The sequence below is a fragment of the Schistocerca gregaria genome, chromosome 8 (assembly GCF_023897955.1).
Source record: "Schistocerca gregaria isolate iqSchGreg1 chromosome 8, iqSchGreg1.2, whole genome shotgun sequence".
Classification (NCBI taxonomy): domain Eukaryota; kingdom Metazoa; phylum Arthropoda; class Insecta; order Orthoptera; family Acrididae; genus Schistocerca; species Schistocerca gregaria.
The window spans coordinates 421,507,862-421,520,306 of NC_064927.1; the positions used below are offsets into that span (position 1 = coordinate 421,507,862).

At 39.3% G+C, this 12,445-nt stretch overlaps 1 protein-coding gene across 1 annotated transcript in view; it reads left to right on the plus strand.

Moving 5' to 3' along the window:
- Positions 1-12,445, plus strand: part of LOC126284480 (BRCA1-associated protein) — a 123,420-nt gene that overhangs the window by 41,047 nt on the left and 69,928 nt on the right. Inside the window, exon 3 of the mRNA XM_049983438.1 lies at positions 5,697-5,829. Coding sequence (XP_049839395.1) covers positions 5,697-5,829 — 133 coding nt within the window. The remainder of the gene's footprint in view (positions 1-5,696; positions 5,830-12,445) is intronic.

The following is a 12,445-nucleotide window of genomic DNA, read 5'->3' on the forward strand; positions in this document are numbered from 1 at the left end:
GTTTTCATTATTTTCTTCTTCTTCTGAAAATTCCAAGGCACATTTTCTGCTACTTGTCCCCCCCCCCCCCCCCCCCCCCACCTCTCCCCCAGTCATTAATTCTCCCATCGTCTAGTTTATGCCTTACAGTCTGCCGACTGTCTTCCTACAATGCAAACAGGTGACTAAAGGTGTCTGCTCTCTCCTTTCAGATATAACCGGATCTGCCTTCCACCACACACACCCCCCTTCCCTCTCTCAGAGAGTTGATGTGCTGTCAGTTCCTTCATTTTCATATCTCACATAATTATAAGACTCATGATCCTTTCCTTATGAGTTACTGGCCCTCCTACCATGTCCAACATGAAATCATGCTGTGCTCCCCGTAATGCTGTCAGAAATTCGCTCTGTATTTCTCTTAAGTAAATCCAGTTCCCAACTCCTTTTTTTATCTTAATGTGTGCTGTCCTTTATTTTATTTTAACCTTTAGATATTTTTGTTTAGTACACTGGCTCGGTGCTCTTCTTAATTTCCTTTTTCATTATCCACCATGCCCATCCCCTCCCAATCAGTTCCTGAAACGTAGTGCACTGGTTATTTGTCTGCATCCCAGTTTCTACCCACTCCCCATAGTTTCTGTTATAAATGTGAGTAGTTCCACTACCTATTTTAAATTATAGTAGGAATACCATTTCTCTTCAGCTGACAAAAGACCTTTACCTGCCCTCCCACCTTGTATTGTAACTGGCTTGTGGTGGATAATGCTCTTCAGTACTTGTGTAATAAAGGTCATATGGTCCCACCAGAAGGTATTCACGATTTTTTGCTCTCTTTGTGGCTCCTTGATTAAAACCTGTATCCCATACTGGTATGTTTCCTATTTGTTGATTTTTGGTGTATTCTACAAACATAGCTGAACTAAAGTGCTTCATTAATTCTAACAAACAGCTGAACTAAGGTGATTCATTAAGTTAAGGTAATGTGGGTTTCTAATTAAGGATATGATCTGTATGAAGTGCCAAAAACTTAACTATTTATACTTCTTTTATTTCATTGTTTGGGAACCCTATTTTTATAGCTTTTGGAGTTTTGTAAGAAGTACTGAGCTTTGTTAAAATTCAGTGATAATCCATTTGCCTTGAACCATCTGATATTTTTGAAAGTTACATTACCTATGTTTTCAGTAAGAGAACTGTTACTTTTCATTATTTGCATTTTTTATCTGCAAAAAGTACAATATTTGCACCTCCGGGGAAACTGGGATGTGGAAGCTCATTTATCTGTGTCAGAAACAACAGAGAATCCCAAATCAAACCTTATGGTGCACTATGTCTGATTGTGGCAAATTCTGGGTGCTCATCGTAATGTGATTTATGTGGAACTGATACATGTTGCTTTCTGTCCTTCGCATAAGATAAAAACCAAAGCCTGCTGTGCCTACTATTCTGCAATATTTTAACTTTCTCATTAGGATATCATGAAAGTATTCCCAGTAGTAATAATTTATGATTCTATTTACACAATCTAGGGCTTAGGGGCGTTTCATCTGCTTCCACTGCTTGATATTTTTTGGAAAGTAGTTTCCCAAGTAGCCTATTACTATGTTAAAGTATACATTATATTCTTCATTCATTGATTGTGTTATATCATCGGTCAAAGTAAATATAGCCTGTCCATTTGACAGTCCTTTTTGAAATCCACACTATTTGCCCCCGAGTACATCTTCCTATACTGCGTGTGTTAAAAGTCTGTTGTACATGATCTCAATTGTTTTTTAAATAATGGCAGTAGTGAAATGATTCAGTTATTCTTTAATAAAGTTTTTTAGCGGTCTGACAAAGCATGTTTAAAACTCTCTGGGAAAAGATTCATTATTCAATATATTACTAAATTTAGCTAAGCATGTTACTTATTTACTACTGATTCCATGCTAACCACCTGCATGGTTATTTGTAAGAGAATTGATAACACTGGAAAACTTCTGTCGGAGGTGCAGAATGAATTCGAATTTTACCAAACCCTTCTTAGTGATTTTGTTAGTAACTGTGAACTATCTACTTAAATTATCTGCTACTGACCAAAACAGTTATTAAAAGTGTGTCTGCAATTTTGGAGACATCTTTGACCACTTCATTTTCTATCTTTAAAGAAATTACTTCATTTATTGGGTTCGTTTTTCATGTCTCATTCTTTGATATGTTCCAAATACTTGTAGCTGGAGGAAATGAACATGTGTCATGAAAATACATACAGCTTGATGCTCAGATTACTATACTTACAAGTTTGCAGTACTGTTTGCAATGTGATTTAATGGTGGCATCATCCATGTGCCATGAAGCTAAGTAGAGATATCTCGTAGTTGTGCATGATGTTTTGATTCTATTTACAACCTAGGGCTTAGGGGCATTTCATCTGCTTCCACAGCTTTTTTAAAGCAGTTTCCAAAGTAGCCTATTACTATGTTAAAGAATACATTATATTTTTCATTCACTTTGGGGGTGTTTTACATCTTCCCAATCAGTATTATCCAAATTCTTCTTGAGTTCCTTTTTCATTTATCCTTGTGCACTGAAACATTGTGATAACTGCCCACTACAATGCTGAATGCCACCTGGTGGTTTGTGGTCAGAAGCCGTGATACAGAAAGTATGTAAGTGGGGGAGACACAAATGGAGAATCATTCTAGCATTAATACGGGTCATAGATGGGAAAATTCACCGGCTTAAGTGGCTTTGACAAAGGGCAGATTGTTGATGCCGAGCACCTGAGAAAGAGTATCTCGGAAACAGCCAGTTGATTGTATATGTGTTATTGTTGTGAGAAACTATGGAAACTGAATGAAGGATGGTGAAACCATGAAATGGTGACAAGATGTTGAGTGTCCACAATCTGTGACAGAACTGATGACAGAGTAGAGTTCTGGAGCAGGCACAAGTGTCTCAGAACATACCATACAGCGCAAAGTGTTGAACACAGGGCTGTGCAGCAGACAAACCCTGCCTGCTCCCATGTTGATCCATCGACATCACCCGTTACAATTGTAGTGGGCACAGATTGGACCATAGATGATGAAAATGTGTCACATAGTCAGATGAATCATATATCTTATTACACCAGCCCAATAGTTGTGTCCGAATATGCGAACAGATGCTGGAAACACTCATCATGCCCTGAGACAGGCTACTGGGGTCAGTGTTATGCTAAGAAGACATTCAACTAGGCTTCCACGAGACCTGTGGTCATAATGAAAGATACTGTGACAGCTGTAGATTATGTAAACATTATGCAGATGACATGCTTAATGTTATTATGCATCAGTTCATGCTTAATGTTGTCCCAAATGTCAATGCTTTCTTTCAGCCAGATAACTATCTGTTTCACAAGGCCAGAATCATCCTACAGTGATTTGAAGAGGACAACAGTAAACTTGTGTTGATTTTTGGTCGCCAAATTCGCTTTCTCTTAATCGAATAAGACACACCTGAGACATTAACAAGTGCCAGCTGCATGCCCACAGACCCCTGGCCAGTAATTACAGGAATTTGTGACACCTGGTGCTACATTCTTTGGAAACTGTCCAAGGACATGTCAAAACTATGGCACACAGAATGCAGAATTATTGCAGTATTGCTTTCCAAAAGTGGACCAACACATTAATAAGCAGTTGATTATAATGTGTGTTATCTTTGTAGTTTTCCAGTTGTTTTTATTTATGTAACACACTCTGACATTAAGCGTCAGCAGTTGAACATCATTGTCTGAGAGAGAACTGTGGGAGCTACAGCCAATGTTGAAGAGCTAAATGCCCACACACCATTAGAAATCAAAATATTATTGTTTGTGTCACTAAAGAGGTGAAGCCTGTATCAAGCTCTTGACCAATGAATCACTGGTAAACTGTGTCACAGGCTAACAGGGAGATGATGAATGTTTGTATTTTAAGAATCAACAGTTTCATCCTATCAATCAAAACTAACAAAAGAAATCAGAAATACCTAGAAAAAACTTATAAAGGGAGTCAAGAAAATTGTGTAGTGCAAAAGGAGAAGACAAGAAGTACTTTTTGATTGTCATATTGGGCATATCATTAATTGTTATTTCCAAAACTTCTCTGTATCAAAATTGTTCAAGCTTGTTTAATAGTTTTCCCAATGTTTCACCAGCTCGAGTGGTTGGCATTGTCAAAACTTGACTTTCTGTTGCTGGTGGTTGATTGTAGTTGAGCTCAAGGCCAGAGAGTGTATGTACATGCTGCGCAGATGTCTGAGGACTTTTCTCTGGTAATTACTGCTGCAGTTTTTCCCTACTACTTGCAACAGTCAGTCACTGCAGCACAAGAATCTAGGATCCATTTACCATGAGACTTTCTTCTTTCTTGTTGAAGTTATAAGAAATAAGCTTCATGGTAAATTGATCCTGGATTTCCCTGCTAAACAAATGAACATTGCAAGTAGCAAGGGGAGAACCGCAGTAGTAATGACTAGGGAAAAGCCCTCAGACATTGGCACGATAGATACACATAATCTCTGGCCATGAGCTCGACTATAGTCTACCAGTGGCAGTGGAGAGAGTACCATTAACAATGCCAGCCACTTGTGCTGACAAAAAGTCAGGAAAATTGCTAAGAATATCACCCAAAGAACTTGAGATAGAAGCCTTTTGTATATTGTATGTGTCTTTCCTGATCAGCAGAATATTTTTTCCCCAACTTCCAGTGCCTTTGCCCCATTTCTCAATCCCTCTCCTCACTTCTTTCACCCCTTGTGCTTTCTGAAAAAGCATGAAATTATGAGAATGTTTGTTACTGGTTAGTCTTTCTAGCTTGTTGAAGTTGTGGTTCTTGACAAGTAAGTTGCAGTTGTTAAGCTTTGTATTTGACCTTGTAGTAATTGATTTTCTTTGAATTACTTTCACTCTTTTTAAACCCTTTCTCTTCATTGACACTGAAAAGTCATTGTTCCTATTTTTAAATTTCAGAAATTTACTTTATTTTTTACTTTTCTTAGAATGAGTTTCTTCAATTGCATCTTCCACTATTGTCTTACCTGCTTCACTCACAGTACCCTAAAATACTCAATATATTTCATATAAAAATACTGTAACTCTCTTGTGCACACCAAGTGTGGCTGGGCTGTCCACAACATGTGTATTCCTTGCTTGTATTAGATCAGAGTACTCCCTTGTAGATGCATCACTTTTAAAACTGATATGACAGTATTTTATGCCAGAAATCGTGTTCCAACAAATCACTCCCTAAAATATTCTGTAGGAGTGAACTGTTTTTTTGTGCTTCACAAGTTGCACATCATCAGCTTATTCTGATACATAAAGAAACTATTTACCAGTATTGTTTACAATGACGTGCTATTATCTACATTAAAGGTAGAGTAAGACGTATATGATTGACATATAGAAAATAATGACCGTACTTTTAAATATTGAGCGATAATCAGTTCTTGTTTTACATCTGCCTGCCAGTCATCAAAGTGTCTGTAAAAGTTAAGTGGTTGTCTGACTTTTTAAAGTCATTATTGTCATGTCATGTAGTATTTTCTGTTATCATGATAAATATCTTGCCTCTGTATGGTCTGTTCTTTGTTTATATATTAAGACATAGCGATTTCTGAATACTTTTACATAACTTTCCCAACTTTCTCTAAAAAATAGGTAAGTGATGCACTATTAGTGAACTGTAACATTTTACATCTGTTTACAGAAGACAGCAAGTCTCGCCGGTCATGTGATTCAGAATCAGAGTCTGCATACAAGATCAGAAGTCAGATTCCATTTGTCTCTGGGAATCCTTTTGTAGAAGTTACGAAAGGAATTTTACACTTATATAAAGAGAAGTATGTTTCTTTATTTTCATTTTCAGTACATTATTGCAAACAGTAATCAGATATAGTATTTTATCCATCCTCAGCAAGTGTAGCTGTATACATCGGAATAATCAGAGCAGCCTATTGTATATAATAAATTTAATTACTTAACTGGTTTCGGATGCTTAGTGCCCTTTTTCAGAATATAATACCTATTGCATTATTTGTGAGTGTCAACAATAATGTGCATTCAGCAAAATGCTGTGGTCCTAAAAAAAATATGGTAGCAATAAATAATACAGTACTTTATTACTTATAGCTCCTGTATTTCTTAGGACCATGTTATTTTGCTGTATGCCTCTTTATGTTGCCACTAGCAAATAATGCCATAGTTACAGTCTTCTGAAGAAGAGCACTAAGTCTCCGAAAGTGGTTAAGAAATTAAATTTGTTTTATGCAACTAGTTTGTTTATTATTTCAATGTAATAATCAAATACTTTAAACCAAGTTGACTTTGTGCCATATATGTTACTTTGTGTAGCTCTAAAGAAGACATGTTAAGTTGCAGACAGGCACAATTAAAAGGCAGTGACAGGAAGTTTTTGGCCACAGCCTTCATCGTAAAAGAGTGACACACCATTCCAGTCAGAGTTGCTGGCTTTGGCAGTTATGTGTGCATGAGGTGTGCTTGCCTGTTTGTGTGTGTGCTTGCTAATGAAGCTTTATGTAAGTGTCTTTTAATTGTGTCATTGTGCCTGTGTGTAACTTAATGTTTCTTCTTTATGGTAAGTTGCAGTCTGTATTGTTGATATTCCTGCCTGGGGTTTCCATTGTTTCATTTCAGTTTATACTTTTTTTTAAAAAACATTGATTTTGTTGATTAGATAGTATTACCAGAGAAGCTGCAGACATACAAAAAAAGTCCCAGGGCTTCATTCCTACACCAGTTATACTGATTACTTGTGAGAAAGGATATTACAAGAGAGAAGTGACAAGAACATCTCAATAAATGCACCAGGTAAAAAGTATAATATTCAGTGCAATGCACTGATGAACAGTTGGCATGAAAAACTGCGGACAAGCTGGTGGACAGAGAATATTTAGTTAAAATGGTGTGGTATTTTCAAGTTTGCTGTCACAAGGTCCACTTTAGGTTTCCAGTTTCATTGTTGGTACCATCGTACATTGTAAAAGCATATCTAGAGGTATTTGATTGCAGGGAGTTCTCCTTCAAAAATAAAATGCCAGGAAAAGATTGAACTGCATAATTTCTGGAGTGACACAGGTGACAGATAAGTCCAAAACAACCAAGAGCCAAAGCAGTTTTTGATGGAATGTTAAAGTCAGAAAGAGAGGGGACTTCCTTATATTCCTGAGTGGAAAGAAACTTAGGGCCAGTAATTCTGTAATGTAAGGTTTATAATAATATATTTATAATATATTGGAGTTTTATTCTTTCGTTATCAAAAACTGCCACTCAATATAGGTTAGCATTAGGACATATATTGTTTAGCATCAAGTAACCTGAAAACAAGGATTTGAAGCACTCATCCTGCACTGAAGTGACTTTGTGTCAAGTTCGTAACCTTTTTTTTTTTTTAAATTAGTATGTGTACTTTAGGAAATTAGCACCAACATTATTGAGGAAACTTCCTGGCATATTGAAACTGTGCTGGAATGAGACTCGAAAGAAATCAGTACCTTTGCCTTTGGTGGGCATGTGCACTACGATTTGAGCTACCCAGGCGTGACTCGTGACCCATCTTCACAGTTTTAATTCTGCCAAACCTACCTTCCAAACTTCACAGAAGCTCTCCTGCAGACCTGCAGGAAAGATTCTGTGAAGTTTGGAAGGTAGGAGATCAGGTACTGCAGAATTAAAGCTGTGAGGACGGGTCATGAGTTGTGCTTGGATAGCTCAAATAGTAGAGCACTTTCCCAAGAAAGGCAAAGGTCCCGTGTTCAAGTTTCAGTCCGGCACACAGTTTTAATCTGCCAGAAAGTTTCATATTGGCACACACTCCAATGTGAGTGAAAAGTTCATTCTGGAAACAACATTGGTGCTCAACTTCTGTATCCCTTCAACAACAGTTAGAAACTTTTATTAAAGAAAATAAATGTCTTCCCTACCAAAGAACACCTTTTCTAGTGGCACAAAGTTGTCCGTTTACAATATTAGTTTCATGTTATGGTGAAACTACTTGAATTTTAAGCAACTCTGTGGATATTTTTATGTTCACAGCAATGTAAAATCATAAGAGTAGGAAAGAAAATATTAAGCCGGAAAGAAATGCTTGTATCATTATTGGTATTATTATTATTATCTTCTTTCCTTTCTCAGACTTTAGGTCTGGTTAAAAATGGGAAGTGACGCGGACTTTGATCAAGCGTGACTTCCTTTTAACTGTACGGTATATGTTACATTGCATTTAGGAACTTTCGGGTAATTGAACATGTATCAATAATTACAGATTTCTGTAGTTTTATATATATGTTTGGATGTAGCTGTATTGTGTTGATGTACTGGTGGATATTGTGTGGTATCACTCCTGTAGTTGATAGTATAAGTGGTATAATGTCAACTTTATCCTGATGCCACATGTCCTTGACTTCCTCAGCCAGTTGGATGTATTTTTCAATTTTTTCTCCTGTTTTCTTCTGTATATTTGTTGTATTGGGTATGGATATTTCGATTAGTTGTGTTAATTTCTTCTTTTTATTGGTGAGTATGATGTCAGGTTTGTTGTGTGGTGTTGTTTTATCTGTTATAATTGTTCTGTTCCAGTATAATTTGTATTCATCATTCTCCAGTACATTTTGTGGTGATACTTTTATGTGGGAACGTGTTGTTTTATTAATTTATGTTGTATGGCAAGTTGTTGATGTATTATTTTTGCTACATTGTCATGTCTTCTGTGGTATTCTGTGTTTGCTAGTATTGTACATCCGCTTGTGATGTGATCTACTGTTTCTATTTGTTGTTTGCAAAGTCTGCATTTATCTGTTGTGGTATTGGGATCTTTAATAATATGCTTGCTGTAATATCTGGTGTTTATTGTTTGATCCTGTATTGCAATCATGATTCCTTCCGTCTCACTGTATATACTGCCTTTTCTTAGCCATGTGTTGGATGCGTCTTGATCGATGTGTGGCTGTGTTAGATGATACAGGTGCTTGCCATGTAGTGTTTTCTTTTTTCAATTTACTTTCTTCATATCTGTTGTTGTTATGTGATCTAAAGGGTTGCAGAAGTGGTTATGAAATTGCAATGGTGTAGCCAATGTATTTATATGAGTGATTACTTTGTGTATTATTATTATTATTATTATTATTATTATTATTATTATTATTATTATTAACAGTATTGGTAAAGGATAGACATTGAGACGCAGATAGGCACAACTGAAAGACTGCTGTACATTTTAATCTTTTGGCCAAAATGCCATGTTCCAAAATAGAAAATACACACACACATTCTCACAAATTATACAAACATAACCACATTTCTGGCCACTGTGGCTGGACTGCAGACGGCAACTGCACCTGACAGGAGCTACAATCTTACGTAAGTTGTGGGGGTTAAGGATGAGGGGTTGGGTGGGGGGGGGGGGGGGGGGGGTTATAGTCAGGCAGGGCTGGGGGACGGTGTAGTGCTGCTTGTGGGAGTGTGCAGTGATAGTGTAGCGCTTCTAGGTGTAGTCTTGTGTTTGGGAGGGGCAGAAAAGAAGAAAAATAGAGAAGGGGGGAAAAAAACTGTTGGGTGGAGCAGAAGGCTGTGTAGTGATGGAGTAAGAAAAGGGAAGGAGATAGGTAGGTCGAAGACAGGGACTGGCGAAGAGTGAGGCCAGGGGATTTCCAGGAACTTAGGACGTATTGCAGGAAGAGTTTCCACCTGCGCAGTTGAGAAAAGCTGGTCTTAGTAGGAAGGATCCAGATGCTGCAGGCCATAAAGCAGTCATTTAAATGAAGTACATTGTATTGGGGAGCATGTTCAGCAGCTGGGATGTCCAGCTGTCTCTTGGCCACAGTTTGTTGGCGGTCAGTCATGCGGACAGACAGCTTCTTAGTTGTTATGCACACACAGGAAGCAACCCAACGGTTCCACCGTAGTTAGTAGATCACATGCCTACTTTCACAGGTAGCCCTGCCTTGAATGGCATAGGCGACACCTGTGACTGGACTGCAGTAGGTGTTGGTGGGAGGATGTATGGAATGGGTCTTACATCTAGGGCTATTGCAAATATATGAATCATGAGGCAGGGGGTTGGAGTAGGGATGGGCAAGAATATCGCATCGGTTCATTAGGTAGTAGAATACCACTGTCGGAGTGGTGGGAAGGATAGTGGGTTGGATATTCCTCAGTTCAGGGCAGAGCAAGAGGTAGCTGAAAACCTGGCGGAAAATGTGGTTCAGCTCTCATGACCCGGGTGGTGCAGAGTTGTCGGTGGAATGTTCCTTTGTGGCTGGATGGTGGTGCTCTGGGAGAAGGTGGGTGAGTGAAAGATAAGGCATAGTAAACCTGTTTCTATACGAGGCTGGGAGGGTAATTTAGAACTGTGAAAACCTCAATGAAACCCTTGGTGTATTTTAATGGGGATTGCTCCTCCCTTAAGTTGCAATGGCCATTGCTGGCTAGGTTATATGGAAGGGCCTTCTTGGTATGGAATGGGTAGTGGCTGTCAAAGTGGAGGTATTGCTGGTGGGTTGTAGGTTTGATATGAACCAACCTAAATCATCCTGCCAACCTTGTACAGACTGTAGTCAAGACAGTGTATAAGGATCCCTGATAGTTCTTAGCTGTTAACTGCAAACTGCTTATGGCTGCAGGCAAAAACAGTAGTCATCTACAGAGTTGTGGCAACACTGAGGCATTGCCATAGTGACATTCAAAAAAGTCATGTTACATTATTGAAGCTGCTAAACACACCCCATTGCATCTGTCATGGATCAACTTACACCTGCTCAACTCTAGCCCTCGTATGTTTTGTATTTCACTGACTTCACTATGTCCTGGGATTCTAGACATACTGCTCTTCAGGTGCTGTGATATTGCTCTCAGGGGACCAGCTGTGATCGGGTGGCGTCAGTGTAAACATTCCACGTTCAACTTACATTGCAGCTCAGATCCTTATATTTTGATTTCTTCTGAGCCACCATATCATTAATGTTCGTGTCCTGCAGGACCATACTTCATTTAAGATGCATAATCTTTTATCTGGCTAATGTACAACAATGTCAGACATGTTAAATGCAACTGTTTTGTCAGCATGTATTTGCTGATCATAAACAATGGTGTTGCATTGAGTTGTTTGACCACTTAAGGTGTGTGGTCATACTGTTTGTTGAAGAGATCTGGATATCCTTGTGCTTTGCTTGTTTGCTGTTGCAGATATGAGCACATCTCACTGTGTCCCTTGAAGAAATACCAATCATCTGTGCCTGTCATTTAACTGTATCCACATGTGGGTTTCACCACCCAGTAGTGGAACATAACTATGAGCACAAAATGTTCTATTTAATGATAGCTGCGTCACAATCCATGCAATCTGAATCCCCCCTCCCACCTTGCCCTCTATCCCCCCCCCCTTCCCCCAATACCAGCTTCATAAATTACATGGGTCGGAGTTGTCCTTGCAGCATGCCATGCGACCCCACAATCCTCTTGGCCTCAATCCCTACTATCTGCAGCTCGTGTTATAGTGGCTAGTGTTGCTACCTCTGGTCACGGGTCCTGGGTTCGATTCCCAGCTGGGTCGGGGATTTTCTTTGCTTGGGGACTGGGTATTGTCCTCATCATTCTATCATTATTCGTGGAAGTGGCTAGATTGGACTTTGTGCAAATTGGGAATCTGTACGGACACTGATGACCACAGTGTTGAGCGCAAGCCAAACATCATCATCATCATCATCATCAATCCCTGCCTGTCTCCTGCCCCACACCCATCTCCACCCCTATGCAATGACTCTAACTTCCCTCTTGCTCTCCTCTCCTTAGTCTCCTTCGCCCTCTGTTCTACCTTCCCCTCCCAATCCACTCCTCTGCATTATTACGCACTATGGACAACTTTCCCTGCATGTGGTCATAGAGAGCTCATTAGTGTCACATTCCTGTCTCCTGTGCCTGCTGCTTCTTCCTCCCAGCCATCTGCCATACTTCCCTGAGTTTTCCTACTGCTCCTTGCCTCCTTTCTTCTTTCACCCACTCTGCCTAACACAGCAGCTCACGCCATTTGAGCAGTGGTGGGACAGCATAATTGACTGGGACAGTTTAGCTGTGCAAGCGTGAATGTACTCTGTTTGCCCTGAAGACAAATAAGTCAAATACCTAACAACATTCTCAGTATTGAAACTTCCTGGCAGATTGAAACATAGGCTGGGACTGAGACTCGAATTCAGGACCTTTGCCTTTTGCGGGCAAGTGCTCTACTGGCCGAGCTACCCAACCACTATTCACGATCTGTCCTCACAGCTTTACTTCCACCAGTACCTCATCTTCTACCCGCAAACTTCCAAACTGGCAGAAGTAAAGCTGTGAGGATGGGTTGTGAGTCCTGCAGGGGTGGTTCAGTTGGTAGAGCACTTGTCCACGAAAGGCAAAGGTTCCGAGTTCAAGTATTGATCTGGCACACAGTTTCAATTTATCAGG